Raw genomic sequence first — 27,539 nt, forward strand, 5'->3', positions numbered from 1 at the left:
TGCGTGATCTCTTTTTAAAAAAATATTTCATACACTTAACCCATTGCTCCCTTGGAGTTTGCATCAAATCGTTTAATGTTCCAGAGCTCATTCCCACATACATCATGTGCCACAAAGACTGTGGCAGTTACTCATGCCGTAAAAGCCAGCTTCTTTTTCTTGGTTTCTTCTGCTCAGGGTCCTGGTCTGTTTTTGCTCTTTAAATTCTTAGTCTCTCCCCTACTCTGGGTCCTGGTCCCTTGTCCTGTTCTTTCTGGTCTGAGTTTTCATGCCTCAATCTCAGTTTTTCACAAGCAATCTCTAACTTAGAAGTGCTGGCACCCAGAACAAAAGTGTCTGAATACAATGGATATTAGGTAAACGGACAAATCAAGTCTATACAGATCAGTGCATAAATATGCACAACATAGAAACAGATAACAGTAAAAATAGGTATAACATGAACAGTCTCGACCAACAGACTGAAAAGGAAAAGGGTTTGGGAGTGATCATTGATCTTAGCCTAAAAGCATCTCGTCAGTGTAAAGCAGTCATTACAAGGAAAATTGGAAAACTTGGCTACATTGGAGGACAGTAAATTATAAGTCACAATAAATTATACTAACATTGTACAGATCATTGTATGAGGTGTTATTTTGGTCGCCATGACTCAAAAAAGGATAAAGATGCACTAGAAAGAGTTCCGAGGAAAGCGACCAGGATGATCCAGGCCTTAGAGACTAAGTTATGAATGAATTAACATTTAAGTTAAAACAGCAGAGGACTGTCATACAAACCTGTTGAGCTGTTATTCTCTAATATCATTAACAATAATTTACATTATCTCCTTATCTACTACTCTGACCATATCATAGAATCGTACAGCACAGAAGGAGGCCATTCGCCTCATTGTGTCTGTGCCGGCTCTTTGAAAGACCTATCCAATCAGTGCCACTCCCCTGCACTTTCCCCATAGTCCTGCAAATTTCTCCGTTTCAAGTATTTATCCAATTCCCTTTTGAAAGTTATTATGGAATCTGCTTCCACCACCCTTTCAGGCAGTGCATTCCAGATCCTAACAATTCACTGCGCAAAAAAATTTCTCCTAGTCTGCCCTCTTTTTTTGCCATGATGTGGAGATGCCGGTGATGGACTGGGGTTGACAATTGTAAACAATTTTACAACACCGAGTTATAGTCCGACAATTTTATTTTTAATCCCACAAGCTTTCGGAGGCTTCCCCCTTCCTCAGGTGGTGTGGAAATGACATTTCCACACCACCTGAGGAAGGGGGAAGCCTCCGAAAGCTTGTGGGATTAAAAATAAAATTGTTGGACTATAACTCGGTGTTGTAAAATTGTTTACAACTCTTTTTTGCCAGTTACCTTAAATCTATGTCCTCTGGTTACCAACACTCCTGCCAGTGGAAACAGTTTCTCCCGAAAACTCCTCATAATTTTGAACACCTCTATTAAATCTTCCAATAGCCTTCTCTGCTCTAGTTGGAACAATCCCAGTTTCTCTAGTCTCTCCACATAACTGATGTCCTTCATTCCTGGTACCATCCTATTAAATCTCCTCTGCACCCTCTCCAAGGCCTTGACATCTTCTGAAAGTCTGGTGCCCAGAACTGGACACAATACTCCAGTTGAGGCATAAACAGTGATTTATAAAGATTTAGCATAACTTCCTTGCTTTTGTACTCTATATCTTTATTTATAAAGCCATGGATCATGTATGCTTTGTAACAGCCTTCTCAACTTGTCCTGCCACCTTCAAAGATTTGTGCAAGCAAACCTCCAGGTCTCTCTGTTCCTGCACCCCCTTTAAAATTGTACCATTTTTATTTTGCCTTGCCTCATTTTTCCTACCAACATGCATCGCTTCACACTTCTCAGAGTTAAATTTCATCTGCCATGTGTCTGCCCATTTCACCAGTCTGTCTATGTCCTCCTGAAGTCTGCTACTATCCTCCTCATTGTTTACTACATCTGAGTTTCGTGTCATCTGAAAACTTTGAAATTATGCCCTGTATACCCAAGTCCAGGTCATTAATATATATCAAAAACAGCAGTGGTCCTAGTACCGACCCCTAGGGTCACCATGTATACTTCCCTCCAGTCTGAAAAACAACCATTCACCAATACCCTCTACTTTCTGTCCCGTTGACAACTTCATATCCACGCTGTCACTGTCCCTTTAATTCCATGGGCTTCAATTTTGCTAACAAGTCTATTATGTGGTACTTTAACAAACACCTTTTGAAAGTCCATATACACAACATCAATTGCACTAACCTCATCAACCCTCTTCGTTACTTCATCAAAGAACTCAATCAAGTTTGTCAGACACGATTTGCCTTTAGCAAATCCATGCTGGCTGTCATTTATTAACCTATGTCTTCCCAAGTGCCAATTAATTCTGTCCCATATTATTGTCTCAAAGTTTCCCCACCATCAACGTTAGGCTGACTGGCCTGTAGTTACTGGGTTTATTCCTCTCTCCTTTTTTGAACAGGGGTACAACATTTGCAACCCTCTAGTCCTCTGGCACTACTCCCATATCTAAGGAGGAATGAAAGGTTGTGGCCAGACCCTCTGCTATTTCCACCCTTACTTCGCTCAGCAACCTAGGATGCATCTTATCAGAACCAGGAGACTTTTCTACTTTGAGTGCTGCCAACCTTTTAAGTATTTTTATCCTTTCCAATTTCTCTACTACCTCCGCCTTTACTGTGACATTGGCAGCATCCTCTCCTTTAGTGAGGACAGATGCAAAGTACTCATCAAGTACTTCTGCCATAACCTCAGCCTCCACAAAATGGCCTCCTAGAAATACAGAAACAGAAAATAGGAGGAGTAGGCCATTCTGCCCTTTGAGCCTGCTCCGCCATTCAATATGATCATGGCTGATCCCCAATCTCAATACCATATTCCCGCTCTCCCCATACCCCTTGATGTCTTTTTTGTCTAGAAATCTATCTATCTCCATCTTAAATATATGCAGTGACTTCTTCTGTGGCAGAGAATTCCACAGGTTCACCACCCTCTGAGTGAAGAAATTTCTCCTCATCTCAGTTCTAAATGGCATACCCAGTATCCTGAGATTGTGACCCCTCGTTCTAGACACCCCCCCCCAGCCAGGGGAAACATCCTCCCTGTATCCAGTCTGTCTAGCCCTGTCAGGATATTATACATTTCAATGAGATTCCCTCTCATTCTTCTAATCTCTAGTGAATACAGGCCCAGTCGACCCAATCTCTCCTCATACGACAGTCCTGCCATCCCAGGAATCAGTCTGGTGAACCTTCGCTGCACTCCCTCTATGGCAAGTATATCCTTTCTTAGGTAAGGAGACCAAAACTGCACACAAAATTCCAGTTGTGGTCTCACCATGGCCCTGTATAACTGCATCCCTGCTTCTGTACTCAAATCCTGTTGCAATGAAGGCCAACATGCCTTCCTAACTGCTTGCTGTACCTGCATGTTTGCTTTCAGTGACTGGTGTACAAGGACACCCAGGTCCCTTTGTACATCAACATTTCCCAATCTATCACTATTTAAATAATACTCTGCCTTTCTGTTTTTCTTTCCAAAGTGGATAACTTCACATTTATCCATGTTATACTGCATTTGCCATGCATTTGCCCACTCAATCAACTTGTCTCGTTTTTGGTCCCCAAACAACCCCACCCTTCTTTTGACTATCCTTTTACTGTTTATATAGTATATAGATGAGATGCCCCTCATCTTGGAGACCATAGTTTTGGGTGGACGGATTAGCAAAATGGGCCCAATGGCCTCCCATATATTGTACTTTGTGATATCCAACTACTAAATTCTTCACCACAATGGCTTATCTTTTATCAACTCTCATTCTTACTCGGAACATTTTTATTCAAGTTCTCCTATTTCTTTCATTATTATATCACCTTTATTGTCCTGTTTCGAAGGTCCTAAATCTATTTCATACCCTGCTCCCTTAGGTAACTCATTAGAAATTTGTTTACCAAGATTTCTTTCTCTTCTCATAAACATTTACAATTTTCTGACAACCCTGATTTTGCTGGTTACATGAATAACCATTCATTACTGGTGTAAAACATTTTCGTATTGAATTAATATTTTTCGTCCTTGTTCATTTTCATTAATCTGACTTCTAATTCATGTTATTTGCTTTAAAGTGCATTAATATTGTTACATATTGCACACCCCGTTTGCTTTTCTGTACACAAGCACATTTTTATATGGGAAGTAGTACCTCTTGTTCCTCAAATTATTTCTCATACGGGTTCAATAATGTCCTTTAGGGAAGGAAACCTGCTGTCCTTACCCGGTCTGGCCTAGATGTGATCCACTCCCACACCGACACGATTGACTCTTAACTGCCCTCTGAAGTGGCCGAGCATGCCATTCGGTTGTATTAAACCACCACCATGGAAAGTATAGATGGGCAATAAATGCTGGCCTTGCCAGTGACACTCACATACTGAGATTGAATAATAAAAAAAAAATCACAGGCCAACTACAAATCAGATTTTTTACTCACATTACAAATTGAAATATCATACCTTTTTTGCTAATAATATCCTGCAGCTGCTGAAGCTCCTCTTCCTCCTCAGTGTCCTCACTGCTGGTACTACTGACATCTAGAACAATATCTTTTTGAGGGTCCACGCGGACAAAATTTCGACATTCAAAGGTCAGATGGCCAGCTGGAAACATAACAAAAGTTTATCCTATAACTAAGTTGGTGTCGGGTAACCACTGGCACAGAATTTAGCTCCATTCACAATTCCATGCCCGCATGCAGCAACATTTGAACATTCAGGCTTGAAATGTTTTACTCATAACCTTTGGCATTATCATCGCCAAGTCCATCATCATCAACATACTGGCGGTCACCACTGACCGAAACTCAACAGCACCAACCACATAAATGCCATGGCTACTAAAGCAGGTCAGAGGCTGGTTATGTTGCAGTGAGTGGCTCACCTCCCGACTCCCCATATTCTCTTCACCACCGAAAAGGCACAAGTCAGGAGCATACTCTTCACTTGCCTTGATGTGTGCAGCTGCAACACTGAAGAAGCTCAACATCATCCAGGACAAAGCAGTCTGCTTGATTGGCATCTAATCCACTAGCCTAAACATCCACCCCCTCCACCACAGGCGTACCGTGGCTACATGATGCACTGCAGCAACTCGTAAAGGCTTCTTCAGTAGCACCTCCCAACCCCACAGCATCTATACCTAGAAGGACAAGGGCAACAGATGCATGGGAACACCATCACCTACGAGTTCCTCTCCAAGACACTGTCCTGACCTGGGATATATACCACTGTTCTTTCATCGTCACTGGGTCAAAATCCTGGAACCTCCTACCCAACAGCATTGTGGAAGTACCTTCACCACACGTATTGCAGCGGTTCAAGTAGGCAGCACATCATCACCTATGCAGGGCAACTAAGGATGGAGATCCTGAGAATGAATTTAAAAAGTCTGCAAAATTAATAAAATAAAGTCAACAAACCTGTAACTTGTTGATCAGACTCAACTAGTCCAAGTTTAATGTCAGCTTGGCTCAGTGATAGCATTCTTGCTTCGGAGTCAGAAGGTTGTGGTTTCAAGTTCCACTCCAGGATTTGAGCACACAATAGAGTGACACTTCACTGCAGTACTGAATGAGTGCCACATTATCGGAGGTGCATCTTTCAGATGAAACGTTAAACCGAGGGTTCACGTGCCTGTGCAGGTGGATGTAAAAGATCCCATGGCACTAATTAAAGAATAGGGAGTTCTCCTGGCGTGCTAGCCAACATCCCCGCCTCTCAATCAACACCACCTAAATCGTATCAACTGGTCATCCATTAAACAAAAATAGAATGTTACAGCACATCTTATTTTAAAATTCCTATGTTTTAAAAGTTCCTTTCACTACAAGGAACCACAGAATCCCAACTGTCATAATCTTACAATATGCACGATCAGTGATTTAGCAGCAATTGAGAAGTGAGTGTACTGTACATCATGCGCGAGATTTATTTTCTAGGGAGAATCTATTCGAAGAGGAGCAAGAGAGTTCTCCTGGTGTTATGGCCAAAGTCATCCCTGAACCAACATCACAGAAACAGATTAACTGGTCACTCTTTGCATAGCTGATTGCATGATCTGGCTGTACAGAAATTGACTGCCACGTTTGCCAAAACATGTACTTTACTACACTTCAAAAAGTGTTTCATTGGCTCTAAAGTACTTTGGCATGTGCCGAGGATGAGAAAGAAGTTATATAAATGCAAATTCTTTCTTTCTTCTTTCTTTAAATTTTTGATATAGGTTTTGCAATATTGTCATCAAGCTTATTTAGAATATCAATATCAATATGCAATCGCAAAAAAAAATCACATTAAGTTAATTCACTTTAATGTTGCATGATATACAAAAATTATTCCAAAGTTCCATATGAAAGACTTCCAATTACTCTAAAAGCTGTAGGAAACCAGGGTAGAATGTGGGACTGGCTAAGAAACTGGTTACGGTAGGAAACCTGGTACTTGTGATAGATGTAATGTCAGACTAGTGTTAAGTGCTTGGACCTCAAATGCACTAACCTACATAAATGGCCAGTATACTGTAACAAACTGTTAGCTGTTCATATTTTCTGACAACACAAAAATAGAGAGCAGCCAAGACAGAGGATCCAACAGATAAATTTGAGGAGGATATAGCGCTGTTGTGGAACGAGTCAGACAAATGACAGATCCCAAATTGGGAGGTGCAGTGGAATTGTGGAAGCAGCTCAGAAATAACAGAATGAGTTGGACAAAATAAATATGTGGGTAGAACAATGGCAGATACAATTTAATACAGACAAGTGTAATCAAATGCATATAAAATGGAAAATAAATGACATACGAAATCCATGGATGGTGTTGAAATAGATAAGGGTGAAGCTAAAAGAGATCTAGGGGTCTTAGTAGACTTAATGCTAAACATGTCCTACCAATGCTATTAGTAAAGCCAATTGAATATTGAACTACATAGCCAAAACAATAGAATATAAGTCATAAAAGTTGTGATCAAACTATACAGTGCGCATGTCAGACCCACACTTTGAGTACTGAGTCCTGTTCTGGTCGCTGAGACAGAAGGGATACAGTTAAGCATTGGAGGCAGCACAGAAAAGAGCCACAAGATTAATCCCTAGTGTTAGAAGTCTGATTTATGAGGAAAGACTAGAAAGTAGGTGATCTGAAAGGTGATCTTATAGAGGTATACAAAATAGTTAAAAGGTATGAAAAAGGTAAATCCAGATTATTACTTTAAATTAAATCGTAAGAGTAGGACAAGGGGCCACAAGTTCAAACTAGAAAAAAAGGAAATTTAGGACTGATATCAGGAAATCTTTTCACACAAAGAGTGATCATCATATGGAATGGACTCTTTGGGTGGACGTGGAGGTGACCTTCGCACAAAGAGTGATCAACACATGGATGGATTGCAGGATAGAACGGTGGAACTAAAATCTCTGGAACCATTTAAAAAATAATTGGATGCTGCAATGGGGGAGAGGGGACTATGATGCTTCTAGATGGATCAATTAAGGTGGGCTGAATGGCCTTACTCAGGTAGTTATCTTGTGATATTGTGCAATTAATTTAATAATAAATGCAAATGATTACAATCAAAAATATGTGACATAAATATAGATAGAAAGAATTAACTAGCTTTATATAGCACCTTTCATGACCTCAGGACATCCCAAAGCACTCTAGAGCCAATGAAAAACTTTTCTTTGAAGCATAGTCATTGTGGCATTGTAGGGAAATTCAACAGCCAATTTGCACATAACAAGGTCCCACAAACAACAACGAGATAATAGACTTGCTTTAGTGATGTTGGTTCAGGGATAAATATTAGAAAATACAATTAGAGCCTGAAACATTTTTCATTTAGTGTTGGTCTTGTAGTTGCCCTTTTAACGCAGTCATAATGCATTTTGAGTTTTTCAGCTAATGTTAGAAATGTTATACCGTATTCCAACTTCTGGTCAGTTAGAGAGAGATATTTGAAAATTAAACAATTTTGTATCATTGGTTCAGTTTTTCTTTTACTGACCATTCCTTTTGGAAATTAGAGGCTAGATATTCAAAATCCAGAAAGACCCACTAACTATTTTCTAGGATATGAAAAAGGACAATTTTGTTTAAATCAGAAGAAGCTGGAAAATAGGAGGCAGTTTGAACTCAGAAGTGACCAATCAATACCAGTAAATTTCATATTTCTAAAGGAAAGGAGAAACACTATGTATTTAAAAATTATTCACTACGGATTGTCTTCGCCTTTTTGTGGTGCGGTGAGTGTCACATTATGTGACCCATTTAACAAAGTGGGACTCTCCTAACGTTACGTGACAAGCTGTAGTACTCTTTCCCCCACATTAAAAAATTCAGGAGTGCCAGCTATCTTCTCTATTTACAACAAACATTCACAATATGACCCCAGAAACTCTCCAACAAGCTTAAACTCCGTTAAACAGACAAGGAATGAAAACCCCTTATGTCCCCAGATATCATTTTTCCTCTGAACTGCCAAAGGTGAGTGTAAAGAGTCTTCAGCAGTCTGCACTCGTTTAAATGGCCGATTCACTAACCCAATGGAACTGTAAGTGGACCACTGCAATCAAGATGTGCCCATTTAAAAAACCTACTCCTCAGCTACACATGTACTAGGTGAATCCTAGCTGTAGTTATATAGCCCCAGCAAACCTCTAGTGACCATAGTAATGAAGCTGGTCTTAGCAGAACAAAAACCCACCCATCAGCACTCTTAATCAGCCAGTATAGCAAGCACGCTTACAGTGAAGGACTGTACAAGAACAACACGAACACAGGACCCTGTACCACACAACCCCTCCCACCTCCCCAAGTAGATCAAGAATATGTCCTTTCTTCTCTATCCCACCTCCCCGTTCCCCCAGGAGTTTCTTTTTTTATTTCACATTGATAGTTTTTCAGCACCTGATCTTCCCTCCCCTCACCATACCAAAATTTGGATATTCACACTGCCAATTCACACCCCCACCTCCATCATAATTGAGCCACACATTGGTATTTTGCACTATACAACGAATTGAAAATTTGATTTGGCAATCTCCCAGTTACCCCAACACCACTCCTATTCCCGACCACAGAGTAGCATTTTGCAACTTGGAACTTGCAGATTTTCATCCCCCCGAACTCCTTGTCTACACTAAGCAACATTTAGGACTTTAGTAGTGTCATGTTGCCACCAGTTTCATTCAACCAAAATAGAGTACAATTCTGTCCACAACCTCCCACCCCACCCCACCAGCTGAGGAATGTTTTGGCCTCAACTGAACAGGATTCTGAAGTGTGCCGATCAAAATTTAGCCCCTCCCTCCTACTGCAGTGTGTCACGACGGATAGTGTCGGGACCTGATAACTTCTATCTTAAGTACCTCCTACTAACCGCTATCTCTGGCGAACCAGACTGCAGTTCACTAGCCAGGGAGAGGGGAGTCGTGCCTTAGGCTCAAGTATGATTAACCACACCAATAAATAGATTAATTTAAATAATCAATTGTTTATTTAGCATCAGATTTCTTCACATACATAAATCTCACTTCAGGAGGCTTAGTTCAGCAGAAAGGCAGGCATATAACAGAACAGTTTCCATACGCAACAGCAATATAGCCAAAAAATATATAGGCTCACCCACAATCAACCTACTGTCTGCCTAGCAGGCAGCTACAGATCATCAGCAGCTAAGGTTGATCTCCCGCTGAGATTTAATCTGCTTCTAAGGGTTCATCTCCCCGGGGGCTTGGTTTATATCCCCTTCTAATTCACAGCTAAGTCCTCTCCCCCTTCTGCAATACCACTTCATTATTATATTCGCCCAATCTTTTCTAAGTAAGCTGTCGTTTTCTTTTCTTCCCCTTCCATAGCACCTACTTCCCTCCAAGTCGAGCCTTCTTATCCCTAGCAGTCTGTTCTCTTTCAGAGGAAATGGCCCCGTTCTTCTGCAACAATGTTGCAACAGTGGGGTCAGTATTCTGGAAGGGGGGGGCGGGGGTGTCAAGTGACCTGAACTATCCTCATCAAGATACAGACTATTTTGTGATCCTGAGTGACATGCCCATGTTTATACACTTAGACCTTGTGTAAACAGCCATTTATAATATAACTGACTACTTAGGTGGATAGTCAAAAAAAAAGCATTTGGAAAGAGGAAACTGGGACTGCATTCATCCACAAAAGCATCCCTCTCCCTCCCAAAGAGGAGCACTGTGTTCGCCCGACACCCACACTGAGCATTTTTTTGGCCTCTCATCATGGCCCACTATGCTTATTCCCTCACCCTTTTCAATCTTCCTCTATTAGACCTTTTTCTCTCTGCCATCCTTTCTTCCACCCCACACTCCTGTCTTCCTCTTCCCCCCTCCCTCAAGTATCAACCTCAGCACTGTGGTAGCAGTATCACTTCTCATTGAACCAATCATCCAATAAAACCAGGTAACCTTTGTTCCCACTTTCCTCTCCCCATGAATTTTCCACTCTCCACTTTTCAAAGTCACTTTCATTGGTCATGGGTTCAAGCCCCATTCCAGGATTTGAGCACATAATCTAGGCGGACACTTCAGTTCCTTACTGAGGGAGTGCTGCATTGTTGTAGGTGCCATTTTTTGGATGTGACGTTAAACCGAGGCCCCATCTGCCCTCAGGTAGACATAAAGGATCCCTCCCTCTTCCCTCACTCTTCTCACCCTGCGTCTTTCCTCTCCTTCTCCTTATGACTAAATGAATTATAACAACAACTTGCATTTAAATAGCACATAAACATAGCAAAACCTCCTAAGACACTTAACACTAGAGATTGGACCAGAGTAGGTAGGATTGAAGGAGTTATGGGGAGATGGCTGAAGGTGCTGTTGAAGAATTAGATTTTAAGGAGACGTTTGAACGGCAGAGAGCTGTAGCAAGACAAAAGGGTTTGAGAGGAGTTCAAATACATCTGATTATCCTGTAATCCAAAAATAACCCCCGGCTTCTCTTCTCCACTATAAGCCGTCTTCTTAAACCCCTCTCCTCTACCTCCTCCACCACCACCTCAAACGAAAGGTGCAAGAAGCTAATGGACTTCTTTGTCACTAATATTGAGACCATCCGTTCAGCTGCCTCTGCCGCTTCCCTCCCTTCCCCAGCCTACCAAGCAAAATTTCCCCTACGGTTTCCCCCCTGCCCTAGCCCTAAACTCGCAACTTTGTCTAGTTACTCTTCTGTCTCCCCTCATGCCCTCCCTGAGCTCATCTTGACCATGGGACCCACCTCCTGCTCCCTTGACCCTATTCCCACCAAACTGCTGACCACTCAACTTCCCTTCCTGGCCCCCATGTTAGCTGATACTCAGGTACTGTCCCCCTTCCCTACAAATCTGCTATCATCACCCCCCTCCTCAAAAAAACCTCTTGACCCCTGTGTTCTTGCAAACAACTGCCCCATCTCCAACCTCCCTTTCTTCTCCAACGTCCTTGAACGTGTTGTTGCATCCCAAATCTGTGCCCATCTTTCCCGCAACTCCATATTTGAATCCCTACAGTCAATTTCCGCCCCTGCCATAGTACTGAATCGGCCCTTATCAAAGTCACAAATTACATCCTATGTGACTGCTGATGGCTGATCCCTCCTCATCCTTCTTGACCTGTCTGCAGCCTTTGACATGGTTGACCACACCATCCAACGCCTCTCCTCCGTCATCCAGCTGGGCGGGACTGCACTCGCCTGATTCCATTCTTATCTATCCAGTCGTAGCCAGAGAATCACCTGCAATGGCTTGTCTTCCTGTTCCTGTCCCGTTACCTCTGGAATCTCCCAAGGATCTATCCTTGGCCCCCTCCTATTTCTCATTTACATGCTGCCCCTTGGCGACATGATCCAAAAACACGTCAGATTCCACATGTACGCTGACGGCACCCAGCTCTACCTCACGACCAATTCCCTCGACCTCTCCATTATCTCTCATTTGTCAAACTGCTTGTCCGACATCCAATGCTGGATGAGCAAATTTTTCCTCCAACTAAATATTGGGAAGACCGAAGTCATTATCTTTGGTCCCCGCTACAAACTCCGTTCCCTAGCCACTGACTCCATCCCCCTCCCTGGCCGATGACTGAGGCTGAACCAGACCGTTCGCAACCTTGGCATCCTATTTGAGCTTGAGATGAGCTTCCGACCACATATCCGCTCCATCACCCAAGACCGCCTACTTCCACCTCTGTGACATCGCCCATCTCTGCCCCTGCCTCAGCTCATCTGCTGCTGAAACCCTCATCCATGCCTTTGTTACCTCTAGACTAGACTATTCCAATGCTCTCCCACCTTCCACCCTCCATAAACTTGAGCTCATCCAAAACTCTGCTGCCCGTATTCTAACTCGCACCAAGTCCTGTTCTCCTGTCACCCCTGGGTTCGCTAACCTACATTGGCTCCCGGTCCGGGAATGCCTCTATTTTAAAATTCTCATCTTGTTCTGAAATCCCTCCATGGCCTAGCCCCTCCCTAACTCTGTAACCTCCTCCAGCCATACAACCCTCCGAGATCCCTAAGCACCTCTTGCGCATCCCCGATTTTAATCGCTCTACCATTGGCGACCGTGCCTTCAGCTGCCTAGGCCTTAAGCTCTGGAATTCCCTCCCTAAACCTCTCTACCTCTCTCTCCTCCTTTTAGACGCTCCTTAAAACCTATCTCTTTGACCAAGTCACCTGTCCTAATACCTCCTTATGTAGCTCGCTGTCAAATTTTGTTTGATAATGCTCCCGTGAAGCGCCTTGGGATGTTTTACGACTTTAAAGGTGCTATATGAATGAACGTTGTTGTTGTTGAAATGTTAATTAAATTGCACCAAATTGCATTCTGGAAATTTTCAAGAGGATAACAATTCCACAAGTAAAACATTGAATGTAAATGATTTCCTTTTTGCTGTGCTATAGGTAGTTTTAGTTGAAGAAAATGGTGCTTTCAGGTATAGCTTAGAAAGCGCCCATTTTATTCATGAAGTCAATATCTTCATTGACCATGTCCTTTACTACAGCATTCTTACAAGTGTAGCTGTAGATTGATCAAAAGTTGTATTTTTACACTCAATTCCTGCTATATTTTTGATAGTCAAAGTTACAGATCTCCTTTAATAAAAGCTATGCCAAATACTTGTGATGTTACTATATTACCAGTACAATATATATCTTCATATAACATGATCTAAATACAACTCAAGGACAAACACAGTCAGTATTCATTATTTTGTCTTAGAGTGTCTGGTTCAGCATGCTTATAACTACAATGCTGTAAATTTGGTATGTTTGTAGAAATATAATTTGTGCATAAAAACAAAATACAAGGTGGATTTAGACACAAGCTAAACTAAACTGTTACAAATCTACATACTATATATTTACAATAGCAAAGAGCTAGAACATTAATTGTTTTTCATAAACAGTAAACTTTTACTTGTGATTGTATCAATCAGTAGAAAATGTTTTGTTCACTTAAGAAAAATAACAATTAGAATACAAACAAAGTAAAAGATCAGAATAACCCAATAAAACTTAACATGGGGATGGTGAAACACTGGATTATGAAATTCATCATTGAAACATTACTGTTGGTCAGAAGAACTGCTAAGCCTATTAGTATTCTCTCTCTGTGAATCATATAGTGATGTCTAGGAATTTACAATGTACGCCACTTACGATATCCACACTTCTTGCATCCTGCTCGGATATTGTCTTTATTTGGACCTGAAATAAAATATTTTAAAATTAGAACGGATACATAGTAACCTTTCTGGAACATAAATGTCACATTATATATTTAGGTTCAGTATTGTAATTTAGCCTACCGATATTAATATGCTATGGGGAAAATTGTAATTAAGCTGTACTTAACCATAGAATAGAACCATAGAATGATACAGTATAGAAGGAGGCCATTAGACCCATCGTGCCTATGCTGGCTCTTTGAAACAGCTATCCAATTAGTCCCACTCCCCTGTTCTTTCCCCAGAGCCCTGCAAATTTTTCCACTTCAAGTATTTATTCAATTTCCTTTTGAAAGTTACTACTGAATCTGCTTCCACCACATGCCAGATTATTACAACTCGCTGCGTAAAAAAAAATTTCCTCATGTTGCCTCTGGTTCTTTTGCCAATGACCTTAAATCTATGCCCCCCTGGTTACCGACCCTTCTGCCATTGAAAACAGTTTCTCCTTATTTACTCTAGCATAACCCTTCTTGGTTTTGAACACCTCTAACAAATTTCCCCATAACTTTCTCTGCTCTAAGAAGAACAACCCCAGATTCTCTGGTCTCTCCACGTAGCTGAAGGCTTTCATCCCCGGTACCATTCTAGTAAATCTCCTCTGCACCCTCTCCAAGGCCTTCAGATTCTTCCGAAAGTGTGGTGCTCAGAATTGGACACAATACTCCACTGGGGCCTAACCAGTGTTTTATAAAGGTTTAGCATAACTTACTCCATGCCTCTATTTATAAAGCCAAGAATCCATATGGCTTTTTAACAGCCTTCTAATGTTGTGCCATGACACTTCTTGTATGATACTGTTTTTCTCACCAGTTTTCTCCCCCCATCTCTCCTGAAAGTGTTGACTCCGTGCTGTGCTTTGGCTTCATGGCTGGCGGTGGCCCTCAAGTAGCCCACGCAAGTAGCCATTCTTCACACATAGTGAATGTCATAAACCTATTCAACGGTGGGTGGGGGGCATCACAGCTGAGCCTCATCTGACATCCATCAATCAGCACTTCCAACAGGGATCACTGTTCAATACTCAGAAGTGGGAATCATAGCTCATTTTCCCCTCCCTTATCCACTAGTACCAAGACCAATTGCAGCTCTCCTGGCTAACAGCAGATTCTGGACATCAAATCTGGGACCTTCCTGATCCATGTGGTTCAGCTATTCACTGGATAAATGCACTGAGCTATTGGGAGATTGTGATGGTCTTAATTCATCATCTCAATTTACTCCCAGTGCCACTACCACCAGTAATTTGTGTTGCTGTTATACAACTCTCAATGCTCTCTCCATATATAACCAAACTTGAAGGGCAAAAGCTATAATCTTTCATATGTGCACCGTTACATTTTAAATTAAATCTTACCTTAAAAAATGCCTACGGGGAAAGTTCTGATCATGAAAGTACCTACACACTCAGAATTGCCAAGATTAAAAAAAACTCAATTTCAGCACGATTACTGGGTGACATAAATCTAACTTAAGCTCTTCTTTCTCTTTTAGAAATAAAACGATCTGAATGCGAGAGTGATTGGGTTTTATATGGTAAAAGCAAAAAAATTGTACACCAGCCAAAGACAAAAAACATATGACTTCTCCAAAAACTAAGTGAATGCCAGTGTTTATTCAACTATAGAGGTCATCACAATTGAGTATCGTCACCCAACATCTACAGACATCACTTGGGCATATGAATGGGAGTGAGGACTGTGGGTCAAATTGTACCTTCCTTAGCCAGAGAAGACAATGCCAGCTGTAGTACCCCCAGAGGCCTGGCAGAGATTGGGTAACTGAGCACAGACCAGGAACCTTCCTGGTTGAGCACACCTTGCAGTTTATTTACTCACTGTATTTGTAGATCCAACTGGGCAACAAATAGTTCCAAACATGTTTGAAAAAAAATTTAAATTTAGTAACACACTTTAATCTTTTAGGGTAAAATTGGTGTTCATGGACAGAGAAGCAGCTAGCACCAATAAGAAAAAACATCCCCTCGTTGTGTCTGTAAGCAGGGAGGGGGAGAAATGAAGGGGAAACAAAAATATACATATCCACAAGTACTAGTTGGAATCAGAAAAGGCATCCAGCACTGAATGAGTTAAGCAATCCTAGTTAAGCAATTTTGGATGCATGTATTTAAACATATTCAGTTATTCTTTGAGCAGCAAAAGTCCATAGCCATGAATTAATAACCATTAGTTGCTGACGAATGGTCTACACCCAAAATGTTAACCTGTCTTTTTTCAGATGCCTGTTTTGAAATAACCAATCAAGGTTATACAGGGTTGATCCAATGTCACCAATCGAAAGTCAGCTCCACACGTGCCCCCTCTTAAGGAGGCACAACTAATATAAGACAAAGTCTAATTAATTAAATAAACTATAATTCTTAATCATAATATTGTTGTTTGTATCAATTAGACACTCTATGCCCTGTGGTGCCCACTGATCGTGGAGGAATCAGGTTACTAAGCAACCAAGAAAGCTAAGCAAGTTACAAATCAGAACAATTTCTAGAATGTCCACTGGAAGTGATGGAAGATCAGATTGGGGTTTTAATTTTGTTTTGTTACTTCCCAATGCTGCTGCTAAGATTTTGGTAAAGAACAACTGGATCGCCTGTGGAACAAAAAGCAAAATACTTCAGATGCTGGGAATCTGTAATAAATACAAACAATGCTGGAAATACATAGGTCAGGCAGCATCTGGGTACAGAGGAAGGTAGGGTTAATGTTTCCAGTCGATGGCCTTTCATCAGAACCAGTTGGCAAGGGTGCATTTATGGCCCATCCCTAGTTGCCCTGAGAAGGTGTTGGTGGGACTTCCCCTTGTGGTGATGGCACTCCCACAATGGTGTTAGGTGGGGAATTGCAGGGTATTGATCCAATGACAATGAAGAAACGGAGATTTTTGTCCAAGTCAGGACGGTGTGTGCATTGGGAAGGGAACTTGGGAGGTGATAGTGTTCCCATGACATTCTGCTCTTGTCCGTCTCGGTGGTAGAGGTCGCAAGATAGGGAGGTGCTGTCGAAGTAACCTTGGTGAGTTGCTGCACTCCATTCTCTAGAACGTGCAGCCATGGTATGCCAGTGATGAGAGGTAGATGTTGAACCTGGTGACAGGGGTGCCATTCAAGCAAACTGCCAAGTCCTGGACAAGTGCAATCGGAACAAAATTCAAGGCGAGTAGTGAGTATTCCATCACATTCCTGACTTGAGTCTTGTAGATGGCTATGAGGGGTCAGTAGGTGAGCCACTCATCAGAGTGCCCAGACTCTGCCATTCTCTTGTAGCCACAATGTTGATATGGCTGGTCCAGTTAAACTTCTGGTGAATGGTGACCCCCTTAGATGTTGATGGTGTGGGGACATGATGATGATGATGCCATTGAAGGTCAAAGGGAGATGGTTGGGCTTTCTCTTGTTCAGGATGATCACTGTCCAGAAGTTATGTGCCACAAATGTTGCCTGCCACTTATTACTGTTTGTTGTTACTAAGCCTGGATGGTATCCAGGTCTTGCTGTGCTAGCATGAGTTGCTGTGAGATATGGTATAAAAGTAGGACAAGGCAGGCGGGGTGGAAATGGTTCACATTTATGAAAGACAAATTTAGGACCTATGTTAGGAAGTGTTTGTTCATATGCATAGTGATAAACAATTGGCTTCCACAGAATTTTACAGCACAGAAACAGACCATTTGGCCTAACGGCTCTATGCCGCTGTTTATGCTCCACACGAGCCTCCTCCCACCTTACTTCATCTCACCACATCAACATATCCTTCTATTCCTTTCTCCCTCATATATACCTAGCTTCCCCTTAAAAGCATCCGCGCTATTTGCCTCAACCACTGCATCTGGTAGCGAGTTCCACATTCTCACCACTCTGAGCAAAAAAGTTTCTCCTGAATTCCTTATTCAATTTATTAATGACTATCTTACATTTATGGCCCTAGTTTTGGACTCCCCCAGTAGTGGAAACATCTTCGCTAATTCTACCCTATCGAATCCCTTGATAATTTTGAAGACCTCTATCAGGTCACCTCTCAGTCTTCTCTTTTCTAGAGAAAAGGCCCCAGCCTGTACAATATTTGCTGATAGTTGTATACACTCAGTTCTGGTGACAATCTTGAAATCTTTTTTGCACTTGCTCCAGTGCCTCTATATCCTTCTTGTAATATGGAGACCAGATCTGTGCACAGTACTCCCAAATGTGGTCTAACCAAGGTTCTAAATAAGTTTAACACAATTTCTCTGCTTTTGAATTCTATTCCTCTAGAAATGAACCCCAGTGCTTTGTTTGCAGTTTTTATGGTTTTATTAACCTGCATGGCTACTTTTAATGATTTGTGAATCTGGACCCCTAGATCTCTTTACTCCTCTTTCCTATTTAGACTTATTTTCCAGGTAGTAGGTGGCCTCCTTATTCCTGCCAAAATGCAACACCTCACATTTATCAATATTGAAATTAATTTGCCAATTACATGCCCATTCTGCACGTTTGTTAACGTCGTCTTGTATTTTGTTGCAGTCTTCCTCAGTATTAACTATACGATCCCCCACTTTAGTGTCAACTGCAAATTTTGATACGGTACTTCCGATTCCCGAGGCCAAATCGTTTATATAAATGGTGAAGCCGTGCTGAGCACCACGGGAGGAGCCCCACGTTATCAATACGGGAGCGGGAGTGGAGCAGAGTCAGGAGAAGCGGTGCTGAGCACCAGTGGAGGAGCCCCAGGGATCAATACGGGAGCGGGAGTGGAGCGGAGTCGGGAGAAGCGGTGCTGAGCAGCAGGGAGGAGCCCCAGGTAACAATACAGACTAAAAATTAGAGCCAGACCTTTCAGGAGTGAGATTAGAAAACATTTCTACACACAAAGGGTGGCAGAAGTTTGGAACTCTCTTCTGCAAACGGCAATTGATACTAGCTCAATTGCTAAATTTAAATCTGAGATAGATAGCTTTTTGGCAACCAAAGGCATTAAGGGATATGGGCCAAAGGCAGGTATATGGAGCTAGATCACAGATCAGCCATGATCTTATCAAATGGTGGAGCAGGCACGAGGGGCTGAATGGCCTACTCCTGTTCCGATGTTCCTAATACGGGAGTGGGAGTGGAACGGAGTCGGGAGAAGCGGTGCTGAGCACCAGGGAGGAGCCCGAGGTATCAGTACGGGAGCGGAGTCGGGAGAAGCAGTGCTGAGCACCGGGGAGGAGCCCCAGGTACAAGTACGGGAGCGGGAGTGGAGCGGAGTCAGGAGAAGCAGTGCTGAGCACCGGGGAGGAGCCCTAGGTATAAGTACGGGAGTGGGAGTGGAGCGGAGTCGGGAGAAGCGGTGCTGAGCACCGGGGAGGAGCCCCAGGTATCAGTACGGGAGCGGAGTCGGGAGAAGCAGTGCTGAGCACCGGGGAGGAGCCCAGGTATAAGTACGGGAGTGGGAGTGGAGCGGAGTCAGGAGAAGCAGTGCTGAGCACCGGGGAGGAGCCCCAGTTATCAGTACGGAAGCGGGAGTGGAGCGGAGTCGGGAGAAGCAGTGCTGAGCACCGGGGAGGAGCCCCAGTTATCAGTACGGAAGTGGGAGTGGAGCGGAGTCAGGAGAAGCAGTGCTGAGCACCGGGGTGGAGCCCCAGGTATCAGTACGGGAGTGGGAGTGGAGCGGAGTCGGGAGAAGCAGTGCTGAGCACCGGGGAGGAGCCCCAGGTATCAGTACGGGAGTGGGAGTGGAGTGGAGTCGGGAGAAGCAGTGCTGAGCACCGGGGAGGAGCCCCAGGTATCAGTACGGGAGTGGGAGTGGAGTGGAGTCGGGAGAAGCAGTGCTGAGCACCGGGGTGGAGCCCCAGTTATCAGTACGGGAGTGGGAGTGGAGTGGAGCGGAGTCGGGAGAAGCAGTGCTGAGCCCTTTCCCATTCACTAACAGAGAGAGTGACATCACAGTGAACAGAGAGGAGGAGCTCTGAGAGACCTGGAATAAAAGGATAGGTTAATCGGGGTAAGTAAACAGTAAGTAAATTAATAAGAATAGAGTATCTAAAGGGAGTGTAGAAAAAAAAGGTTTCTAAATATAATGGATGGGCAGCTGAGACCCATTGCCTGCAATTCCTGCACCACGTGGGAACTTCAGGACGCTTCATGTGTCCAGGAAGGCCACACGTGCAGGAAATGCCTCCAGCTGCTTGAGCTCAAGCTGAGTGGTTCCTGAGCTTGAGGGGCAGCTGGAGTAACTGCAGAGCATAAGGGAGGCTGAAGGTTTACTGGATCGTATGTTCCAGGAGGTGGTCACCCCACAGCGACAGAGTTCAGGATAGCAAATGAGCTGCCATCCGAAAGGGTAGGAAGAAGCAGGTAGTGCAGGAATCTTCTGGGTGTGTGGCACTCTCAAACTGTGAGGGTGACGACAACCTGAAGGAGCGCAGTCCTGAGCCTGGCACCATGGGGCAAAGGACTGCACAGGGGAGGCAGAGTGAAGTATAGAAATGCAGTAGTCATAGGGGACTCGATTGTCAGGGGGGTTAGACGTGCTTCTGTGACCGCCGACTTGAGTCCCGCATGGTGTGTTGCCTCCCTGGTGCCAGGGTAAAGGACATCATGGAGAGGGTGCAGAACATTCTTCAAGGGTTGGGGGCGGCGGGGAAAGGGAACAGGCAGAAGTCGTGGTCCATGTGGATACCAAAGACATAGGAAAGAAAAGGGATGAGGTCCTCCTGTCAGAGTTTCAGGTGCTAGGGGGAAGTTTAAAAAGCAGGACCTCAAAGGGTAATAATCTCTGGATTACTCCCAGTGCCAAGCGCTGGTGAGTACAGAAATAGAAAGATAAGGCAGGTTAATGCATGACTAGAAACTTGGTGCAAGAGGGAGGGCTTCAGGTTCCTGGGGCATTGGGACGAGTTCTGGGGCAGGAGGGACCTGTTCAAGATGAACGGGTTGCATCTCAACAGAGCTGGGGCCAATGTCCTCACAGGGAGGTTCACTAGTGCTGTGGGGAAGGGTTTAAACTAATTTGGCAGGGGGATGGGCACCAGGATGTAGCATTAGAAAAGAGAAACAAGGTGCACAAAGGATTGGGAGAGACAGATAGCAGTAGGGTAAGAAATAGTATATTGGGTGGGATCAGACTAAGAGAGAATACGAGAAGGTCTAAGATAGGTTTAGAGTGCATGTGTGTAAACGCATGAAGCATGGCAAATAAGGTTGGTGAGCTGCAGGCGCAAAAAGCCACATGGGAATATGATGTAGTGGCGATAATGGAGACCTGGCTCAAAAAAGGGCAGGATTGGGTACTAAATATTCCTGGATACAAGGTGTTCAGGAAAGATAGGGAAGGAAAGAAAGAGGGTGGGTGGGGGGGTGTGGCAGTATTGATTAAGGAGAATATTGAGTGCTGGCAAGAGGATGTACTGGGTCAAAGACAGAATCTATTTGGTTAAACTTAAGAAACAATAGAGGAGTCATAACAATACTGGATGTATTCTACGGGCCACCAACTGGTGGGAAGGATATAGAGGAGCAAATTTGCAGGGAAATAACAGAGAGGTACAAGAACTATTAGGTAATGATAATGGGGGACTTCAACTATCCTAATATAGACTGGGATCATGATAGTGTAAAGGGCAAAGAGGGGGAGGAATTTCTGAAGTGTGTTTCAGGAGAACATTCTTGATCAGTATGTTTTTGGCCCAATGAGGAAGGGGACATTGCTGGATCTAGTCCTGGGGAATGAAGTGGGTCAAGTGGAGCAAGTGTCAGTGGGGGAACATTTAGGGAATAGTAACCATAGTATCATAAAGTTTAGATTAGTTATGGAAAAGAACAAGGAGCAATCTAGAGTAAAAATACTTAATTGGAGGAGGAAAATTAAAAGCTGACAAGTCCCCAGGTCCTGACGGACTTCATCCTAGGGTCTTGAAAGAAGTGACTGCAGATAGTAGATGCATTGGTATTAATTTTCCAAAATTCCCTAGATTCTGGAAGGATCCCATCAGATTGTAAAATAGTGAATGTAACTCCTCTATTCAAGAAAGGAGGGAGACAGGAAGCAGGAAACTACAGGCCAGTTAGCTTAACATCTGTCATAGGGAAAATGCTAGAATCTATTATTAAGGAGGTTATAGCAGGGCACTTAGAAAATCTCAATGCAATCAGGCAGAGTCGACATGGCCTTGTGAAAGGGAAATCGTGTTTGACTAATTTATTAGAGTTCTTTGAGGAAGTAACATGGATAAAGGGGATGCTATGGATGTGGTGTACTTGGATTTCCCGAATGCTTTTGACAAGGTGCCACATCAAAGGCTAATACACAAAATAAAATCTCATGGTGTAGGGGGTAACATATTAGCATGGATAAAGGATTGGTTAGCTAACAAGAAACAGAGAGTAGCATAAATGGGTCATTTTCAGGTTGGCAAGATGTAACGAGTGGAGTGTCACAGGGATCAGTGCTTGGGCCTCAACTATTTACAATCTATATCAATGACTTGGATGAAAGGACCGAATGTATGGTTGCTAAATTTGCTGATGACACAAAGGTAGATGGAAAGTAAGTTGTGAAGAGGACATAAGGAGTCTGCAAAGGGATGTAAATAGGTTAAGTGAGTGGGCAAAAATTTGGCAGATGGAGTATAATGTGGGAAAATGTGAACTTGTCCACTTTGGCAGGAGGAATAGAAAAGCAGTATATGATTTAAATGGAGAGAGATTGCAGAACTCTGAAGTACAGAGGGATTTGGGTGTCCTAGTACATGAATCACAAAAAGTTAGTAGGCAGGTACAGCAAGTGATTAGGAAGGCAAATGGAATGTTGTCATTTATTGCAAGGGGAATGGAATATAAAAGTAGAGATGTTTTGTTACAGTTGTACAGGGCATTGGTGAGACCACATCTAGAATACTGTTGGCAGTTTTGGTCTCCTTATTTAAGAAAGGACATAAATGCTTTGGAGGTGGTTCAGAGAAGGTTCACTCCACTGATTGCTGGGATGAGGGGTTATTTTATGAGGAAAGGTTGGACAAGTTGGGCCTGTATACACTGGAGTTTAGAAGAATGAGAGGTGATCTAATTGAAACATATAAGATCCTGAGGGGACTAGAAGGAGTAGATGCTGAGAGGATGTTTCTGCTTGTGGGAGAGACTAGAACTAGGGGCCACAGTTTAAAAATAAGGGATCTGCCATTTAAGACGGAGATGAGGAGAATTTTTTTCTCTCAGAGGGTCGTGAGTCTATGGAACTCCCTTCCACAGAGAGCAGTGGAGGCAGGGTCATTGAATATTTTTAAGGCTGAGTTAGATAGATTCCTGATTAACAAGGGAGTCAAAGGTTATAGTAGGTAGATGGGAAAGTAGGGTTAAGGTCGCAATCAGATCAGCCATGATCTTATCAGGCCTATTCCTGCTCCTAATTCGTATGTTCGTAAGCTGGGTTGTTCTCCTTAGAGTAGAGAATGTTAAGAGGAGATGTGATAGAAGTGTTCAAAATCATGGAGGGTTTAGATAAAGTAAATAAAGAGAAACTGTTCCCATTGGCAGAAGGGTCAAGAACCAGAGGACACAGATTTAAGATGATTGGCAAAAGAACCAAAGGCGATATGAGGAAAAACTTTTTTACGCAACGAGTGAGTTATAGTCTCGAATGCGCTACCTGAAAGGGTGGTGGAAGCAGATTCAATCGTGGCTTTCGAAAAGGAATTGGATAAATATTCGAAGGGGAAAAAAATTGCAGGGCTACGGGATTAACTCGATTGCTCTTACAAAGAGCCAGCATGGGCTCAATGGCCTCCTTCTGTGCTGTGACCATTCAATGATTCTACAATTCTACAACAGTGGTCCAAGCACCGATCCTTGTGAAACACCACGTCCATCTTCTCCCAGTCTGAGTAACTTCCTTTAACCCTTACTCTCTTCTGTTTTGTAGCCAGCTTGCTATCCATTCTGCTACTTGTCCCCTGACTCCACATGCTCTGACCTTGGTCATGAGTCTACTATGCGGTACAAAGGCCTTTTGAAAGTCCATGTATATTACAGGCACTGCAATACGCTTGTCTACTCTTTATGTACTTCTTCAAATAATTCAGTAAGTTTGGTCAAGCATCACCAACCCTTTTGAAATCTGTGCTGACTATTCTTTACTTTATTTTCAGGTCGGTTATTGGCGGCGGCGGCGGGGGTGATAATGGGGCCGTGGGTTTCCCTCGATGGTTGAGCTGAACGCCGTTTCTTTTTCATATCCATCCGGTGATTTGCTGCTCTTTCAAATACTAAACACAAGATCTCGATAGAGTCACACTTCCTCCGATTGATCTTTGAAGCACTTTCAAAGTTTCGATTCCCCTCCACTTATATTGCTGAAATATGCCATAAAACAAAGCGAGAGCTCTATGCATAAGGTACAAATCATTACATTTTAAATATATGTATATATATATTCACCTGCAAAAGCCATTGAAGAATTCCATTCGATACTAATTCCAGACGAAATCAACAGCTCGGAGGCGCATCTGCCTATCTGGTGCAGCCTTTAACACCTTCCCACCAGCCACGTACGTTATCGGACAACCCTTGTAACCGCAACGACAAAAGCAAACGTCGCAAGAATAACAATAAATATTGGATTTTAACTTTTTTTTAGAATCGTGCAAGACACTAAAGGTCCTATATCTTCCGGTTACAGTTAATGCCTCTGTTTGTGAGTCAATGTTATAAACCCTCAAAGAGCCTGTTTGCTTTCAGGACGTGTTTTCCAGGGAACCACCGTCACAACAAGAGCAGATCACTCGGGCGCGAGGGATGAGACGTGAAGAAATAAAGTAAAATTTCGGGGTGTTCCTTGGGGAGCCGCTGGAGTAACTGGATATTTTTGGAAACAATGTTTTCATAGGCAGTGCTTCCAAATATTGTTGTTTTTTTTCTCCGGAGTTGATATTCCATTGCGTTTGTAGTCCGGCTGGGTCCGGGACTGCTTCCTACCCGCCGCCCCCCTCTCATTGGAACGGAACTTGAGCTCTGTAAACATGGCGGTAAATTCAGGCCGTGGCTGCGACCGTTGGTGAGGAGCGCGAGCGCGCGCGCGCGCAGATTCCGGGAGTTTGAACGGGGCTTGGCTCGAAACCGCCGCGATGAGCAACATCTACATCCAAGAGCCGCCGAGCAGTGGGAAGGTAAAGTAATGTCCGCAGCTTGGTGTCCCAGAGCTCAGGACTCCAGTTAGTGTCTTCCGTAGATCATGTGCTTCTCGGGTCCCGGTGGGGTGATTCATGTAAACTCGTTCAATAATTAGGCCGTTTCACCAATGGGTCTAGTTTCTTCGACAGACCATGTACAAATTGCCCCTACGATCATGGACTTTATCTAATTTAATTTCTTGAAGGTGTTGTAAAACAAAATAATCTCTTCCCTTCCAAAAAGGCGATCGAGCAAATTCTCTAATGGACTTGGTTATTCATTTGTGACCGGTTGCTTTCGGTGGTGCCCTGGTAGCTCCGGTATTGCTGTGTTCCATAGAGAGTTTGATCACCTCTATACATCATTACAACCTTGATATCAGTTGCCTGTACACCTAACTTTGCTATACATGGACACAGGAGATGTTACTGGATGGATGTAGGAAGAAAGACTTGCACTTATATATGGCCATTCACGACCTCAGGACACCCCAAAGTGCTTTACAGCCAATTAATTACTTTTGAAGCCAAAGCAAAATACTGCCAATGCTGGAAATCTGAAATGAGAACAGAAAATGCTGGAAATACTCAGCAGGTCAGGTAGCATCTGTGGAGAGAGAAACAGAGTTAACGTTTCAAATCAGTGACCTTTTGAAGTGTCATCACTGTTGTAATGTAAGAAACACGGCAGCCAATTTGTGCACAGCAAGGAGGTAATGACCAGATAACCTGTTTAAGAACATAAGAAATATGAGCAGGAGTAGGCCGTGAGGCCCCACGAGCATTCGATAAGATCATGGCTGATCTTCAACCTCAACTCCACTTTCCTGCCAGATCCCCATATCCCTTGATTCCCTTAGAGTCCAAAAATCTATCGATCTCAGTCTTGAATATACTCAACGAGTGAGCAATCCACAGCCCTCTGGGGAAGAGCGTTCCAAATATTCACGACCCTCTGAGTAAAGAAATTCCTTCAAATCTCAGTCCTAAATATCTGACCCCTTATCCTGAGACAATGTCCTCTAGTTCTAGACTCTCCAACCAGGGGAAACGTCCTCTCAGCATATACCCTGTCAAGCCCTCTTAGAATCTTGTACGTTTCAATGAGATCACCTCTCATTCTTCTAAACTCTAGCGAGTATAGGCCCATTCTACTCAATCTTTCCTCATAGGACAACCCTCTTATCCCAGGAATCAATCTCGTGAACCTTTGTTGCACTGCCTTTAAGGCAAGTATATCCTTCCTTAGGTAAGGAGACCAAAACTGCACACAGTACTCCAGGTGTTGACGCTGCATAAACATATTATGATTTTTCTAAGTGCTCTGTTATTACGTCCTTAATAATAGATTCTAGCATTTTCCCGACTACTGATGTCAGGCTAACTGGCCTATAGTTCCCTGCTTTCTCTCTCCCTCTCTTGAATAGCGGAGTTATATCTGCTACCTTCCAATCCACGGGGACCGTTCTAGAAACTAGGGAATTCTGGAAGATCAAAACCAATGGGTCCACTATCTCTGCAGCCACCTCTTTTAGAACTCTGGGATATGGGCCATCAGGTCCAGGGGATTTGTCGGCTTTTACTCCCAACAATTTTTCTAAAACTTTTTCTTTACTAATCTTAATTACTTTAAGTTCCTTCCTCTCATTAGACCCTTGGTTCCCCACTATTTCCAGTACGTTTTTTGTGTCTTCTGCTGTGAAGACAGATATAAAATATTTGTTTAACGTCTCTGCCATTTCCTTATTGCCCATTATAATTTTCCTGTCGCTGCATCTAAGGGACCCATGTTTACCTTCGCTAATCTCTTCCTTTTTATATACCTGTAGAAACTCTTACACACTGTTTCTAAATTTCTTGCAAGTTTAGTCTCATGTTCAATTTTCTCCCTCTTTATCAGTTTCTTTGTTATTTGCTGATTTCTAAAACCCTCCCAATCCTCAGGCTTACTACTCTTTTTGGCAACATTATAAGCCTCTTCTTTTAATCTAATACTATCCTTAACTTCTCTAGTTAGCCATGGTTGGATCACTTTTCCTGTGGAGTTTTTATTCCTCAAGGGTATGTATGTTCATTGGGAATTATGAATTATTTCTTTAAATGTTCACCAATGCTTATCTACTGTCATATCTTTTAATCTAATTTCCCAATCTACCGTAGCCAACTCGCCCCTCATACCTACATAATTGACCTTGTTTAAATTTGAGACCCTAGTTTCGGACTTAACTACATCACTCTGGAACTCAGTATGAAATTCTATCATATTATGATCACTCTTCCCCAGAGGATCCTTTATTACAAAATTACTAATTAATCCTATCTCATTACACAATACTAGATCCAAAATAGTCTAATCCCTGGATGGTTCCTCGACATATTGTTCTAGAAAACTGTCTCGAATACTTTCCATGAACTCGTCCTCCAAACTACTTTTGCCAATTTGGTTTGCCCAGTCTATATGAAGATTAAAGTCCCCCATGATTATTGCATTACCCTTGTTACATGCTCCTCTAATTACCTGATTTATACTCTGTCCAACACTATGACTACTGTTAGGGGGTCTGTAAACCACTCCCACCAGT

General features: G+C 42.9%; 2 protein-coding genes across 4 annotated transcripts in view; one reads left to right on the forward strand and one right to left on the reverse strand.

Annotated features, from left to right (window-relative positions):
• srek1ip1 (SREK1-interacting protein 1) overlaps positions 1-24,847 on the reverse strand; it is a 46,869-nt gene extending 22,022 nt beyond the window's left edge. Inside the window, exons 1-3 of one of the 2 annotated variants that reach the window (XM_067986661.1) lie at positions 24,227-24,847; positions 13,751-13,798; positions 4,550-4,693 (exon numbers count right to left, since the gene is read on the reverse strand). In XM_067986661.1, coding sequence (XP_067842762.1) covers positions 4,550-4,693; positions 13,751-13,798; positions 24,227-24,239 — 205 coding nt within the window. In that variant the 5' untranslated portion in view covers positions 24,240-24,847. The remainder of the gene's footprint in view (positions 1-4,549; positions 4,694-13,750; positions 13,799-24,226) is intronic. The other variant, XM_067986652.1, reaches the window with a different exon arrangement.
• cwc27 (CWC27 spliceosome associated cyclophilin) overlaps positions 24,527-27,539 on the forward strand; it is a 304,048-nt gene continuing 301,035 nt past the window's right edge. The window contains exon 1 of one of the 2 annotated variants that reach the window (XM_067986629.1): positions 24,527-24,954. In XM_067986629.1, coding sequence (XP_067842730.1) covers positions 24,913-24,954 — 42 coding nt within the window. In that variant the 5' untranslated portion in view covers positions 24,527-24,912. The remainder of the gene's footprint in view (positions 24,955-27,539) is intronic. The other variant, XM_067986639.1, reaches the window with a different exon arrangement.

This window comes from Heptranchias perlo, chromosome 1 (genome assembly GCF_035084215.1).
Source record: "Heptranchias perlo isolate sHepPer1 chromosome 1, sHepPer1.hap1, whole genome shotgun sequence".
In the NCBI taxonomy this organism is placed as follows: domain Eukaryota; kingdom Metazoa; phylum Chordata; class Chondrichthyes; order Hexanchiformes; family Hexanchidae; genus Heptranchias; species Heptranchias perlo.